Source organism: Ahaetulla prasina, chromosome 2, assembly GCF_028640845.1.
Source record: "Ahaetulla prasina isolate Xishuangbanna chromosome 2, ASM2864084v1, whole genome shotgun sequence".
NCBI lineage: Eukaryota > Metazoa > Chordata > Lepidosauria > Squamata > Colubridae > Ahaetulla > Ahaetulla prasina.
In genome coordinates this window covers 304,391,194-304,406,832 of record NC_080540.1, presented here as the reverse complement: position 1 = coordinate 304,406,832, position 15,639 = coordinate 304,391,194, and the positions used below count along the sequence as shown (strand labels likewise).

Genomic DNA, 15,639 nt, shown 5'->3' with positions numbered 1-15,639 from the left:
CTGTTGGTATGAACCAGTCTTAGGTTTGGCTCGTCTCATGCCTTTCATCCCCTGGCAGCGCTCTCCCTAAGGCTGTCTGTTCAAAAGAACAACTGCCCACCTGCTCTAGGGAAAGAAGAGAGGGCTGGCACTCCTCAAGCCCAGGGATATATTAGCTGGGTCTTCTTCTTGCGATGGTCTGGTGCCTTGCCCCAGTGAGAGAGGGGAAGGGAGCTCACAAGAGGGCCCCAATCACACCAGATGCCTGAATACCTCTGCGTCCTGGAGGAGATGGGTGCAGAGCCATTTCTCAACAGTGGCCTGGAGGACACCAAGGTGAGCCATACCCTCACAGCCCCCCCGCCCCCCCCATGGGAAAACCAAAGGCTGCCCTATTGTAGGTTTGTTAGGTGGAGCTGAATGGATTGATTCCAGCCCTGAAAGGCTTGGGGTGGCAAAAAGTTTGCTGGACTCTAGTGGGACACTTCAGCATACAGGAATATCTTGTGTGTCAAAACCAGAGAACAGCAACTCTGGCTTTCAAGATTTGGATAGTTTTAGCGGCTGGTCCAAGGATCCTCACAAGCTCTCTTTCCAATGCCCAGCAGGCCATTAACAGCAAAGAGACCAGGAACCCATCCCAGAGATCAGTCCGTGAAACGGCGACAGCTGGCGGGACCCTCTCCCACCCAGCCCCACAGATTACACAGGTACACACCACCCTCACTGCTCAGCTTGCTTTAATATCTGCACTGGAAAGAGAGGCACTGCACCAACTGCACAGGGAATGGCATCAGCCTGGGCTGCAGACAACCATCCTTCCTCCCAGAGCTGCAGATGGGGGTTTGGGAGGCGCAGCTCAGTCCCTCAGAGATTGTTCAGTTCAAGAAGAGTTTGGTCCAGGACCTGGTGGATGCCGACGTTCTCCTCTTTGGCACTGGCCAGGTTCTCTGCAAACACAAGGCAAGCGACGGACACACGCACCCAGGCGCAGGCGCACAGAGCCAGATTGAGAGCCATCCAAGTGAGAGGAAGAAAGGAAGGCACACGCACAGACACACACACACACACCCAATGGGCATGTCAGTCTCATGTCTTCCAAAGAACAGTAGCAGCTACAAGGATGCCAGGCTACTTAGAAGGGGCTGCCCGAGATGCTAGCGGGCAGTCTTTTCCCCCTTGGTTGCTAAGAGTAGGTCAGGCCAAGCCCACAGCACCAACCAGGTGCATCACAGCTGGCTGAGGGTGCTAAGACAGTGAGAGGGCAGCAACTACTCAGAGAAGGTAGAAAAACAGAGAGGGGGCACCACTAATCAGGACTGTGCCCCACCCCGAGTTCTCCAGCCCAGATAAATGCTCCCTCCAGATGCTCCCCCCAGCGGCAATGGTGTGTGGAGTTCATCCCCTCCCCACCAGAAACAAGCCATCCCTGGGCACCCCTCCCACCAAGCGTCTGCTGCCAAGCTGGTGGAGAACAAAGGCTTTCCCTCTTTCCTGGATGCAGCTTGGGCATGAGTCCTTAACCCTCCCGCAGGGACAAACAGCACCAGCTGCAAAGTGTTGCTACAGCCCTGTCCACCCTTGAAAACAGGAGGGACCCTCCCAGGATGCTAACTCAGTTGTGGAGGCCGTTGAGGACCTGCCGGAGTTCTCTAGCAAGGAGACGGTTTTTCTCTGCCTCCTGCTGGAAGCGTGCTAGAGAAGAGGCCGAGGCGTCGGTGGTGGCGAGAAAGAGAGAAGGAAGGAAGGAAGGAAGACAGCCATCAGTGCAGAGGAAAACAGAAACCAGGGACGCCAGGTGCCCGGTTCACACCCCCTCCCCGAAGCCTCTCCCAGACCCCCAGAGAAGGCTGCTGCTCTCCTGGGACAGCCAGTGAACCAATACCCACCCACCCCCCAGTTTCCATCTTGCTCCCCTCAAACAAGTGCAGGCATGGAAGCAGGAAACATCTGCTTGGGGAGGCAGGCCCGGGAGCCCCTTCTAAATGCAGGAGCTGCTGCGGGGTGCCAGGGTGTCATTCTGGAAACAGCACTGACCGATTCTCACTGGTGCACCCATGGGAGGGAGAGCAGCTTAACTCCCGCTTTTGGTGCACTGGCAGACAGCTGAGCCTGGAGCTGCTCCCCATGACTTGCCTGGATGCCATCTGGGTCTTCACACCCCACCCTGGAAACCCCAACCCAGAGAAACATGAGACTAGCTGCTGGCGAGGAATCTTCGCTCCATTACTCCCCCAACCTACACTTGACCCAAAAGGGCGAGGGGGGCAGAAGACCGATGGTCATGAGGCTTGATGGGCACAACCAAAGGGTTTAAATGAAGAGACAGAAATGGAGAGAGGAGGAAGAGAGCTTGAGAGATGTTTATTGAAACGAAGAAGATGAGAACAGAACATGGAAGGCACCATGAAAGACAGGCAAGGGGGAGGGACAAGCAGAGCCAGGAGGGTCCGGCAGTGGCCTGGGGTCTGTTGCCCTCCCGTCCTACCCAGGCAGGGGCCTTTCCCTGGCCCACTGAATCTCCCACCCTACATAAGGCAGGCTGCTTTCTTAGCACAGCCCCACAAGAGTGGAGCCCTAAGGCACTTGGGCATAGAAAAGCCCCACTCCCTCCATGGAAGCCCCCCACCCCACCCCATCACCTCCCCCTCCCCCAGGGTGGAGAAGTATGGGGAAGGGGAGAGAGTGCTGACAAGGCATCTGCAGAGGGAGGGGGTGCCAAGGAGTGGCAGGGCAGGGCAGTGCGGTCGTGCTGGGGCTCAGAGGGAGGTGATGTCATTCAGCGCATTATCCAGCTCCTCACTGATGGCCTTGTACTTCATCTTCTGGGCATAGACCTCATCTGCAGCCAGCGTGCAGGGAGGGTGGACGTAAGGCAGGGGGTGAGAGACAGCCAGGCAGTGGTGACGGAGGAGGAGGGGGGAGAAAAGAGTGAAAGTGAGAGGAAGGAAGAGGGGAAGGGGGGACTCTTGCGCAGAGGCACTGATGTCTCACCATAGCCCCCCACTGATCGATCCCCAGGCCAAGCACTAAGGGAGCAGAAGGGGGACTTACCTTCTAAATCATCAATGGTTTTCTCCAACTTCGCCACAGACCTCTCAGCAAACTCCGCCCGAGTCTCAGCCTGGGGGTGGGGAGGGGGAAGTTTACAGAAATCTAGAAATCAAGGAGCTGTCCAGAAGCCACACTGAGCTGCTGCAGAAAGTGGTACTCCTGACTCCCCGTTCGGGACCCCAAAAGTAGGCCATGACCCCTCCTCTGGCTCCCTTGAGCTTCACTCTGTCCTACCTGCTCCCTGCTGCCCTTCACATCTGAGCAGGATGAGGCTAAGGAGAATAAGGGCAGGGGCAGCGGTGATTCTGCCAGATCGCCCCACCCAGACTCAGGGGTCTGGCCATGCCAGGTGAGGGCAGAGATGTCCATCATCCCTAGGAAAACATCCGCTGCCTCCTGCTTGCCTCTCCACCCTCTCCCTCTGGGTAAGGAAGTGGTAGGGCCTATCCTCTCCCCACAAGGGACTTAACAGCTTTCTTGGTGCAGGTTCCCCCTGCAGAGAGAATCTCCGGTGGGGAGGGGGGAACTCTTGGCTTCCATCTCTCTATTGAGCCTCCTCTTTTCTGGGCCACTGCTGGGGGGGCATGTCAGCAGCCTGTCCCTCCCTGCCTGCCTACCTGCCTGCCAAGGGCCGGGCACTGAGCACCCCCTGCAGACCCTTCAGAGCCAGATCCTCCATCCATTCCCCACCCCACACATACGGAGTGCCCCCCCCCAGGAGAAGCAGTGTCTCCCCTCACCTCTTTCAGCTTGTCTGTCAGCAGCTTTATTTCCTCCTCGTATTTATCCTCCTTGGTGGAATACTTGGCAGAGAGGAAAGAGAGAGAAGGGATAAAATACGAGGTGCAGCAGCCTGCAATCCCCACTTTCCCCTTGCTCCCCACACACAGCCTTTGCACTGCTGGGAGACCCTCTCTCTTACAGCCCCCCACCTGCCCCTCCCCCTACCTTGTCAGCTTGAGCCTCCAAAGATTTGAGGTTGTTGGTGACAATTTTCAGTTCCTCCTCAAGGTCCCCGCATTTACTGTGTCCCAGCCAGCCAGAGAGAGGCAGAGGCAAGACAGAAGGAAGGAAGGAAGGAAAGGAGGAGAGGGAAAGGGGAGGGAGAGCATCAGTGGAGAGAAAAAAGGGGGGCTCCCAGGAAGAGGGCCAGAGAAATTCTTCCTGCAGGGCTGGAAACCTAGCTGCACGAAACCAGCTGGAATGGGGTGGGGGCTGTCTTTGTTGCTCCAGCAGAACCTTCTTCCCACGTGTCTCCCAAGCCAGCCAGCTTCAGACATGGGAAGTCTGGGGAGCAGGCTCCCCTCAAGCACCTGCCCTTGGGAGATAGATGCCCAGTCTGCCTTTCTATCCAGGGGATGAGAAGAGGCTGTTGTGTCACCTTCCCAGTGTGATCCAGGTTGATATGGCTGCTTCAGTGGGAAGATGCTGCTGTTTAACCCCCACCCCTACAACACCATTCACCCCCATTGCCTCTGCATCCTCCAAGGACAAGCCAGGCCACAAGGAGCTCCTATGGTGCTGCTCAGCAGAGCAGCCCCTCCGCACGTCCCTTTGCCATCTCCGCCATGGGGATGCAGCCAGCCCTGAGCCTCCACTGGGACAGGCAGCGTCCAGGAGAGAGGCCAGCCAGAGAAACTCAGCAGAGGAGGCAGAAGAGAGGAGAAAGGCTCAAGACCGAGGAGTGGCTGAAAAGCAGGAGAGGAGAGAGAGCGCAGCAAGGGCGCAAAAGAGACGAGGAAGAGGAGGGCAGGAGAGCCCCCTACTCAGTACCTCTTCCTCTGCAGCCATCAAGGATTTGAGGGCCTGATCCATAGTACGCAGCTCCTCTTCCAGCTGCCTCACACGGCTGGGGAGGCAACACAAGGTTTAGCCAGAGGAGAAAGGCAACGTGATCAACACAGCCAGGGCTGCCTACCCCCAATGTATGCCCAGGATGGGCTGCTCAGAACTCAAAATGGGGAGAAGCCATCAAAGGGGCACAAATTATGTTTGTGCCAAGATAGAAGCCACCTGGCACCTCTGAAGAGCCAATCCTGTAAGTACCATTAGTCTTGCTCCTTCCTAGAAATGCAGGGTTGGAAGAGGCCTCAGAGATCATCTGAAGTCAGGGGCTCAGTTAAGACAAGGACCTTGGCGCCTGTCTTCTTGACAGCAAAACCAGAGAAGATGGAAGGACCACCATGCAGGGAAGCAGGGGCCATCACCCCACTTGCGCACAAGGGACCCACCCTGCATCCCAGCCCACTCTGGCCATCAGTTCCCTGTGGAGGAGAGTGGAAAATAGTGCAGGGGCCGAAGTGGGCTTGGGATGCTTTCTCAAATGGGAGCCAAGAAACGGACCAATTGTGAAATAGGAAGCCATGTGTTTCTCCCCACCGCGGGGGAAGGGAGGAAGCAGGAAGCTGTCTGATTCCCCCAAAGGATGCCCCCTGCCCATTGGGCCCCCTGCACTCCCAACTCTATAGCCAGACAAGGCAGCTGGCAGCTCCCGTGGCTATACTCACCTCTCGGCCACCTCCGCCCTCTCCTCAGAGCGCTCTAGATCCCCCTCCAAGATCACCAGTTTACGGGCCACCTGGCAAACAAAGAGCCACATCAAATAGGTGGGCTGGATGCCCCCCCCCCGAAAGGCAGCCAGGGCCACGGCTCTCATCTCCCATCCCCAGCCCACAGGGCTCACCTCCTCATACTTGCGGTCTGCCTCTTCAGCAATGTGTTTGGCCTCTTTCAGCTGCATCTCCTGCAGTTCCATCTTCTCCTCGTCCTTCATGGCTCGGTTTTCGATGACCTTCATGCCTCTGGGAGAAACAAACCCCAGTCAAGAAAGCCCTCCCGCAGCTGCTGACCTGGAGAATTGACCATAACCTCGACACAAGTGTCTGTGCACATGAGCCCACCCTGCCTTGCCCATTAGTTTCTGCTCAGCACCTGGAGTGCCCAACCTTGCGCTATGGCTCTCTCGGCTTCGACTGAAGTCCCCACAGCTCCTGTCTTGCCTTTGACCCCCTCCTCCATCTCATGGAACAGTTCACAAGTTTGGTGCTTCAAAAGCCCTGGGTTCAGATTCAGGCAACCCAACAAAGTTCTCTGCAGCCAGCTAGGCAGGTGGAATGGGGCTGGAGAGCAACTTGGATTATTACACCTGCCTTCTCCTGAAAAACTCCCTTTGCTCACCTCTTTCGTGACCCTGACAGCCATTTATGCCAGCGAGACCCGGAAGGCATCAGCAAGTATAATGAGAGACTCCATGTCTTCCAACAAAGGTGCCTCTACCGAACCCTAAAGATTCGCTATTTTGACCCTGTTACTAAAAAGAAGTGCTTCAAAAGAGCTTCTCCTGCAAGCTACGTAACATTACTGCATGCTGGAGACTCCAATTTGCAGGTCATATTTTCTGCATATGGAAAACAACCAAATTCCCAAGATGGCAGTCAGATAGACCCCTCCCAAATGACCACAAGGGCGCCCTCGAAATACATGGCAAAAAACGTTTATGGAAGAGTCTAAGCATCAGGTGGGAAGATGCTGAAGCAGCCGCTTGAGACCAAAAATGCTTGGAGATCCCTGGCTGTCCGACACGCTTCATAGCATGAGAAGATCTTCTCGTGGATACAGATTTCTTGGGCTACGCTTATTTTATTTTAATACCTTCAGTATTTTAATACCCTCCAGCCCTTTCCAGAAGCCCCATGGCTTTATCTGGGTTGATCAGAGGAAGGGTCCTCACTTGCCTCCCAATGAACCCACCTCTCGCTCTCATCAGCCATCTTCTCCGTCTCCTCCAGTTTCTGCAGCGCGGTGGCCAGGCGCTCCTGTGCTCGGTCCAGCTCCTCTTCTACCAGCTGGATACGGCGGTTCAGAGATGCCACATCTGACTCAGCCTGCAAAGAAATGAGTGCCCTGAGACTAGACTCTCTCCCTGCTTAAGGCTTACACCGACAGCCAAAATAATCTCATCACAACTTACACTTCAGAAGAGTCATTCCAGGTGGGGACCCAACACCACCTTTCATCCAGGCTGAGTTGGTCATTCTTCCCACAAATATCAGAACCTCACCCCCCAGCCCAAGCCATTCAGTACAAGATCCCACAAAGGTGATTGATTTCTAGGAGCCGCCTTCTGACAGGCAACAGCAACACCAGAGTAAGCCAGAGAAGCACATTTTCTGCCCTCCTCAGAGAAACTTCCAGGATTAAACCTAGACCCACACCCAGAAGGTCAGTGCCTGGCTATATGAGAAAAGAGGGGTGTTTTTTCTGGACACAACGTCTGTGCTGGGGCATCACTGCCCACCAGGCCCTCCCCCCGCCCCGTCCCCACCACACACAGAGGGCAGCCTCCCCTGGGCTCCCTCTGCAGAGCTGCTGGCTTTCCCTGCTACTCAACCCCATCCCTTCTCTCTCTCATCCTACAGGCTGCCTTGGGGCCTGGGAACCTGCTGCTGCCCCATGGGGCTTTGTAGCCTCTCCGTACAGCCCCCAGAAGCCAGCAGACACTACATAAAGGAGGAGGAGGAATGTGAGACCTTGGGCGTGGCAGGCCGGGAGACTGCTGGGAACCGGAAGTGACCCATGAACCCACTAAAGGAATAAAAATGGAGCCAGGGACTCCATTTGGGGCACGGCAGCCTCACAGCCAACTCCGGCAGCACTGATGGGGAAAAGGAAAAGATCTTCCCCCACCCCTGTTGAGACACTCTGGATGGAGCTGGACTTTATTCTAGAACAGAAGCTCCATGGAGTAGTATGGAAGGAGGGGCTCCCGCACACTGCTTGGGAGTCCAGGTCCCCTCCCTAACAGGCTGTTCCTGGCAGTCTGACTCAACTCCTGCAAAGACTGATGGGGAGGGGTAAAGCAGCAGCAAGGGTGGGGAGGAAGCTCTGCTGCTTTCTTTTAGGCAGTGCTGACTAAAGCGGGAGGAATGCCCCCCCCCCAGCATATTCCCCAGAGGAGAAGGACAATGGGAGTTGGGGGGGGGAGGATTTCCTGTTTATTGCAGCCACAGCCCAATGGAGATGGGCTGCATGCTCAGAGGGGAGGAGGAGTGAGGCACCCCCCCACTCCACACATTCCAGGCAAGGGAGGAGCATCCTGCCAGGTCAAGCTGCCACTGGCATGGGGGAGGCCCAAGAACTTGCAGGGGCGGGAGCCACTCAGCCATACTGAGGGTCAGAAAAGCAGCCTCTTCCCAAGCCTGTGGAGAGAGCGCCTGGCAGGAAACTGGTGCATGACACAATATGCTGGAGAGGAAGGGGGGGCGCAATCAAACCCCAGGATGAAGCAACCAGGCCTGGGCTGCAAAGGAACTCAGAGCACCCAGGCCACAGGGCAGGAGGGGAGGACAAAAGGTCCAAATAGCCCAGCCCAATTCATGGCTTCACCTTCCAGGGTGTGGTCTTCTGGGCTGCCGACATCTGCCCATGGCATCCAGTGCCCTGAGCCATCAAGGTCTGTGGGTCACTTCTGAAGGCAACCCGCCTCACAACAGCAGAGCCTAACGGGGAGAGCTTCACTTCCATACCCTGCATTAACAGTTCACACATCTTGGCCCAAGCAGAGCCACAGTAAGTCTGGATCAGCCAAGGGGGGGCAGGGCAGTCCCCTTGGCATTCCACAGTAATGGATGCTGAGGGTTCAGCAAGATCCAGAAAGCAGTTAACCGAACAGACAAAACTGAATTGGATGCACCTTCAAAGCAACTCTGCAATCCTTTATGCAGTCCACTCAGCAAAGCAGCCCTCCTAGTGCACAAGATGCTGGATCTCTGGGGGAGGCGGTGCAGATGGACTCCCCCCCCAAAAAAAACATGACACCTTGTGGGAAGGAGAGAATAAAGGGGTGTCCTGCCATCCCAGCCCATTTCATTCCTCCATATGAAGCATCCTTGGTGCTCTCTAAGCTTGACTGTATTCTTGCAGATGTTTCATTAACCAGAATAGGTAATATTATCTGTGCTCTAGGCAATCAGGTAACATCACCAGCACTGATGAGGTTACCTAGTTTGGGTCATGGAACATCTGCAAGAAAACAGACAAGCTCAGAGTCCACCTCATTTCAACCTGAATAAATAAATAAATATATTCAGGGTTGGAATGAGAGGTCTTTGGTGGTCTCTGAGCTTGTCTGTTTTCTTGCAGATGTTCCATGACCCAAACTAGGTAATCTATATCCTCGGGCAGCCCAGCACACTCTTGCCGACCCCCGACATCCACAGGAAATCAGAAGTAGCCAGACCGCTCCCCGACCGGGTCTTATCCAGGTGACCATGGCCTGGCTCAGTGGGAGGCTAGGGGGCTGCTTCTCCGCCCATCCAACGGGCCCATCCAGAGGCAGCCGACAGCAGCGCGGACTCCCGAAAGCCAGCTGCTGCGGGCGCTGCACCCTCCGCGTCGCGGGCTTCAGCTCTGAAGAATTTCCACTGTCCCGGAGAAGGGGAGGAGCAGCCGCGCCAGCCCGAAAACAGGAGGCGGCGTACCTGCTCAGGGCAGGGGCCGCTCGCGGGGGGATAGGAGGGCGATCGGAAACGGAGGGCTCAGCCGGAGCTCCCCCTTGCTCCCGAAAGAGCCGCCTGCTGCTCGGCCTCGTGGCCGGCCGTGGGAATGAGGTCCCGAGGCGCTCTGCACATGCTTAGAAGAGGAACAGCTTGCAGCTCTAGCTGGGCCCGGCGGGCTATTTGGAGTCCACACCCGATGCCCATGCGGGCTCGCCGCTCACCCGTTCTCTGGCCTGGCGCTCGGTGTCCACCTCCCGCTGCAGGTGCTCTGCACGCTCTTCGGCCTCGTCCGCCACTTGCTGCAGCGTCTGGATCTTCTTTTTGACTGCCTCAATGGAGCTGCCCCCGGCCATGGTCACAGAATCGGGGCGGGCGGGCTGGCGGGCGGACGGCCGGCAGGGGAGGCAGGGAGGGGCCGCTGGACCCGCCGAAGACGCGGCCGCGAACTGACAGACCGGCCAGCGGGCGGGGTTCTCGGGCCGCGGTTTCTCGGCCTTCCTTCCCTCTGCCGCTTGCTCGCTCGCCCGCCCGCCCAGCAGGAAGAAGCACGGAGGGTAGGGAACGAGGCGGCCCTAAGAGCTGCTGCTGCCTCCTCCCCCTCTACCCGCCCCACCGGCTTTTCCGGCCAGGCCCTGCCTTAAAGAACCAGCTCAAAGATAGGCGGCAGCTTCCGCTCAGCCCGATTGGGGTTTCAGCACCGGGGGGCCCTGTGGGCAGCAGGGCGAAGCTAGAGACGCCTCTAGAGGGCACCAGCAAGGGAAGGGCAAGCCCGCTGCCCCTCCGCCGAGCCCGCTTGGCTTCCCACCACTTGCCCATTCTTTCCAACGAAGTTCAACGCCACCTACGGGTGTAACTGGAGACTGGCACTACCCACCTCCAGTGTTTCAGGTGTGCTAGACTAGCGTCCTCGAAACGGCGCATTCTCAACTTCCAAGGCCTCCAGATAGCTACACAAGGCACTGAGTAACACATTGCCATCTGTCTTAGAAGAACCAACAGACTCTCAGAGAGGATTTGGGGTTTTCTTCAAATATACTTGGACTTGGCAGGTGGGAGTTTTGTATTGACTGACGTCATCAGCTGCCACCTTTCTGTTCTTTTTCATGCCCAGCTAGCTGAAGGAAAGAGTCTGGCTCTCAGCTGGGGTGGGTGGAGGGAAGGCTCAGGGTTGTCCTCAGACTTGCGACTTCCCCAGCTGAAAAAAGGGACAGATGAAGACCTTCTCTCCTCATCTGCACTCACTCGCTTCCTACAGAGAGAAAAAAACCACTGGGGAAAATTAAGAAGAAAGTCCGTGAAGCCAGAGATTCTGCTGCCAGAAACCAGGTTGTATAAGTTCATTTAAAATCCTGAAGCAAACCAAGCTGCAATCCTGCTGCAGCACAATGGCAGGCGGGCAGACAGAGAATTGGGGCCAGAGAGAACCCACAGAAGGCAGTTTCTAAGGCACTTTCTCTCTGATGAGGATTGCAAATAAAGGCATCTCCCATTTGAAACTTCTCTGTTTCTCCAGGGTTACAGGAAATGACTTTTCCCAACCATCCGCTCAGCAAAACTTTGCTACTGGGCAAAGGCAGGAACTCTGGTTTTGTGCCAGCCAAAGGCGAGTTTGGAGCATGGCTTTCAAGTGTGTACAGCACTACGAAGAGTTCAAAGGAAGAAGCATTGTGAGGAAATGTTTCCTGCAGCAAGTTGAACTTCCAAGTTAAATCTCACTATTCTTTTTAAAAGAATTCCTTTCTCCACAGCTGGTCCCAAGGAAGGCTCTGTGTGGGGACCTCAGCTTCAGACTAGCTGACACTTGATTTGGGATAGCAGCTCTGAGTTTTTTTCACCCTCCTTTCTATCAGTTGGCTGCACTTCCCCTGCTCCTCTGTCTGGCTGCTGGCTCCGCTCCTGCCCTCTGGTCCTCTCCTTTTCACAACCTGGCTAAGCCTGCCTGATATCGCTCTTACCCAAGAAGCAGCAGTGCCAAGAGTCCTCCTAGCATCCTGGCACCATGCTAAACGCAGCCTGTCTTGGTCCGGTCTGTTCCCCTCAGCTGCTTCACAGGGCAGTTGTCCACTCAATTGTCTGTTCAGTGCTGTACATGAACTCTGTTGAGAGTTACAACCTACGACAGAACTGTGATGCTGAGCTCTGGCTGAACCTACATTTGCTGCTGGCCAGAGGTCAGAGATGCCGCACTTGTGGACAAATGGACACATTCCACAGATTGGAAAGATGGAAGGACAAACCTGGAAAAGGAAGGCTGTCCTTCAAGGCAGCCCCTGGCATGTCATTTCAGTGCCCCTTCCTAAAGCACAAAACAGCCCTTGGAGCACAAGTGACCTAGAATTGCAGTCCAGCAGCATAAGAATTTTTGTCTTGGCAGCCATGTCACATGATTGATTCCAACTCACTTGCAGGCCACCCCATTCCAAAGGGTTTTTTTTGCAAGTACAGCTTCAAGTCTGGAATTCCTCCATCTGGTGGTGTGTGTGTATGTGCATTGGCTAAAATTTTGGCATTGCATTTGAAGAAACATGGCACTGGTCTTGTTAAATTCATTCTATTCTACTTTCCAGAATAGTTTTATTATTTCTGTTCTCTGGGGTATTAGCTAGCCTATCAAAAGCCAAAATGCCTGCAGATTTGATTATCATTCAACTCATTTATGAAAATATTGGAGATTAAAGAAGCCAGGATTAACCTTTGTGGCACCCAAGCAATTTCCCTCTAACCTGATGCAAAAGCTTTGATCACCATGCTACAAGGATTGTTTTCAAGCCAGCCCTGTAGGTTTTTAATTTTAAGGCCATCCAGCCAGTTCATTAATCAGTATATTGTAGGGGGTGCAGCAGTGCTTTGCTGAAATCAACTGGTGTTATGACTGTATATTCCCACAATCTATTAAGGAATTTACATGATCAAACACTGAATAAGTCTGGCAAGATTTCTCTTGGAAATCCATGGTGGTTTCTGATGATTATCACATCAGTATACTTATAGATCAGCCTTTTTATGAACTGCTCTGTGGTCTTCCAAGGCATAGATATCCAAGGCATAAGCTTAACCTGTTGTTTATTGTTGCCCCTCCCCCATTTGTTTGAAGGCAGAGGTATTTGTGTTTCTCCAGGCCTCTTTGATGCTCTCCTCCATCTGGCTGGTGTTTCTCTTGTTTCAGGCTTCCTTCCTGCCCTTCAGACCATCTCTCAAAATGTCTGATGGAAAACACTTGGGGGTGGGGAGGGGGCAGAGAAAAGTGGACCTAGAGTGTGTTGTTTTCTTCATTGAACAGCTGCATGATTGGCTCTTTTTATTTCAGATATAATTAAAGCCCTTTTTATGAGCAACTTCTGCTAAACTCTACAGAGATTTTGCTTTCTTGATGCCAGCAAACAATTCAAGACTGCTTGTCTGTTCCCTTCTTTTGTGACCCGAGTCTCTTTTCATTTGGGTTGCTTGTTTTCAGTTCTTTATTACACTTTTTTTGTAATCCCATTGGTGTTTTAAACATCTTCTGCTTTTTCTCCTCTCCAGAATTGCTTGCCATTCTGCTTTTCTTTAGGAACTTCACCCATCCTGAGCAGCCTTTCCATTCAGTTGTCCTGCTGCTGGATTAATCCTTGCTCTAAGTGATTGGATCACACCATCCTAAGACCTCCAGAGTACAGATGTCTGCATGCCCACTTTTGGTTCCCTTAAAATCAAACACTCCAGCAGCACCACATGGATCCAGAAAGATGGGTGAAGTGGGTTCTGCACAGGGACGGAAGGGGACCCCGGGGTGCAGTAGGAGGCGATGGGGCCACCATGAAGGAGGGAGGGGCTGGACTTTCCAAGGCATTGCTCCTCCCCCTGTCAGCCCCACCTCCTCCCCCTGGCTCAGGGAATCGCCAAATATGAGCAAAGGCAAGAGGGAGAGAAGGCAGGCCAGAGGAGGGCGGCAGAGCTCCCTCTTTCTTTCAGCTTCTGTTGAATTCCCTGGCCCCAGGAAGTGTGGGGATTGTTGGGGGGGGGGGAGAGGAATCTTGGGGGCGCTTTGGGTGCTCATGGGTTGGGGGCAGCAGTTCCCTGATGCTGGGGGTGCCTTGGGATGAGGGGCTCCAGTTGCTCCATATAGGAAAAGGGCTCCTCTCTGACCCAGGTCCCAGTGCCAGAGAGGCAGGCCTGGTTTCAAGGCAGGTCTTGATAATTGGAAGGAGGGATCCCTCTGCCCATCTCAGCAGCCAAGCCCGGCTCCTCCAGTGGACACCAGCTTGGAAGACCCTGCACATTGAAAGACGGAGGTGGCCCCACGAAGAAGCTGCTCCTGGTGACTCTGTTCCAACACCTGGAGAATCTCCGGGGTGGGGGGTAGACTGCCCGGCCCTTCCATCTCTGCTGCATTATTTGGCTCACCAGCCTAGGCTGGGGGTCCAAGGACAGATTTGGGCCAGGTGCTTTCATTCCTTATGCTCTGGGGAACTGGCAAGCCTGCTGGAGCCTTCTTCTTCCTCGTCTCTTGACAGGTCCCTGCCTCTGGGTCGCCTGTTGCTTTCCCTTTTGGGCAGGGCCAACCTTCCCAGTCGTGGGTCCTGTTCGACGCTGGGATGTGCGCTGGCTATCCTCCAAGTGGTGGCTACGTTTAAGCGGCTCCTTGAGTTTCCCGGATTGGTTTCCACCCAGACATGGGACCGCTTGGAAAGGAGCGTTTATTTATAGGGTGCCAAGTACTTTCGCGAAGGCTGGACGTTAACATTACCCGCGACCGGCCCGCGGCCACCTGCGGTGCCTTCTCGGCAAGGGTCTAAGCCGGTCTGCCCGGAATAGCAAAGGGAACTCAGAAATGGTAACTGTAGGCCCTTGTCAGATTTTCGGGCGGCTGGCGCGGCGCCCGGCTATGCTTCTCTTAAACGCCGATCACTTCTATGCACTCTGCGCGGAACGCGCTGCGAGGCCCCTCCCCGGCGACGCAGGCAGCAGCTGCTCCAGGCTTAAAGCGCTCGGAATACCTGCAGGGGCGTCGCGTCTCATCTGCCGCTGCTCATCAGTGCGCCCCGGCCGACCCCGCCCCACAGGCTCGACCCTTACCCCGAAAGCACTCTCCCACGGATCTTGGACACCGCCCCACCGCCCTTCGCTCGACTCACGTCGGCCGCCTTCTTCTCGGCCATCTCCAGCTTCTCCTGGGCTTCCTTGACCGCTTCGGAATATTTCTCCACTTCATCCTCGGTTCCCTTCAGCTTTTTCTCCAGGCCCTGCTTCTCTTCCTCCAGCTATGGGGAGGGTGCCGGGGAAAGAAAGAAAAAGGCGGCAGGGAGTCAGGAGATGCTGTGGCTGGGACGCTGCTGCCCACCAGCGAAGCTTAACAGGGTGGGCGCTGGGGAGATGCGGGCCCGCCCTGAACTCAGAGCCACGAAGTGGCCCCCTGGACTGTCGCCACCTTAGGAGACGGGGGAGGGAGACCAAGGGCGTCCCTCGCCTTTCCGAAGGGCGCCCAGGGTCCCCCAGCCCAGGTCCCCGGCGGGGAGGTATGCTAATGGTGCTTGGCGAGCCGGGGGGGGCGGGTCAGAGACTCCAGATGGGTCCGGCCTCTCCGGGGCAGTCGGGTCTCGGACGAGTCACCTGCTTGCACCGATCCTCCGCCTGCTTCTTGTCGCCCTCCGCCTGTTCGGCTCGGTCTATCGCGTTCTCCTTATCCAGCTTCAGCATCTGCATCTTTTTCTTGATGGCTTCCATGGCGGCGGCGGTTGGGAGACCGACGGAACGGACAGCTGGAGAAAGAGGAGAAGACGGGCGGCGGAGACGCGAGAGAGTCGAGTGGAGCCGGGAGCGGCGGGTGCTGGCTGGACGCCCCGGACCTCTGGCGCTGCCTAAAAGCTGGGGAGGGGCTGGTCCCTCCCCCGCCGACCAAGCAGCACCTTTTAGGGACAAGCTGGCAAACTCGGACAGGCCTTCGGGCGGGGAGAGAAAGGCAGACCGCCAAGGGGCAGCGCGTCTCTCCCCGTTTGGCCGTAAGCGCTTCGGCATTCCCGCCTCCCCCTCCCGGGTCAGGACGGCCTATAAGCTCCATAAGAAATCCCGCTGAGACGGATTTCTGCGGCCTGCTACATCGGGTAACCAAGCCACAGTGTCCCACTGCTGC

At 55.6% G+C, this 15,639-nt stretch overlaps 1 protein-coding gene across 9 annotated transcripts; it reads right to left on the bottom strand.

The window, feature by feature from the left end:
* Positions 1-702: 702 nt before the first annotated feature.
* TPM2 (tropomyosin 2) lies at positions 703-15,355 on the bottom strand. Of its 9 annotated transcripts, XM_058172546.1 has the most exons (10): positions 15,120-15,354; positions 14,645-14,770; positions 6,784-6,917; positions 5,717-5,834; positions 5,541-5,611; positions 3,982-4,057; positions 3,774-3,836; positions 3,034-3,103; positions 1,595-1,674; positions 703-929 (listed from the first exon to the last, which is right to left on the bottom strand). In XM_058172546.1, exons 1-9 carry the CDS (start codon positions 15,231-15,233, stop codon positions 1,595-1,597), a joined length of 852 nt encoding a protein of 283 aa, XP_058028529.1. In that variant the 5' UTR covers positions 15,234-15,354; the 3' UTR covers positions 703-929. The 9 variants fall into 9 exon arrangements, with proteins under 9 accessions (XP_058028529.1, XP_058028528.1, XP_058028526.1 ...); XM_058172545.1 differs by lacking the exons at positions 1,595-1,674; positions 3,982-4,057 and adding an exon at positions 4,807-4,882 and having other exon boundaries at positions 15,120-15,355; XM_058172543.1 differs by lacking the exon at positions 1,595-1,674.
* Between the last annotated feature and the right edge of the window lie 284 nt (positions 15,356-15,639).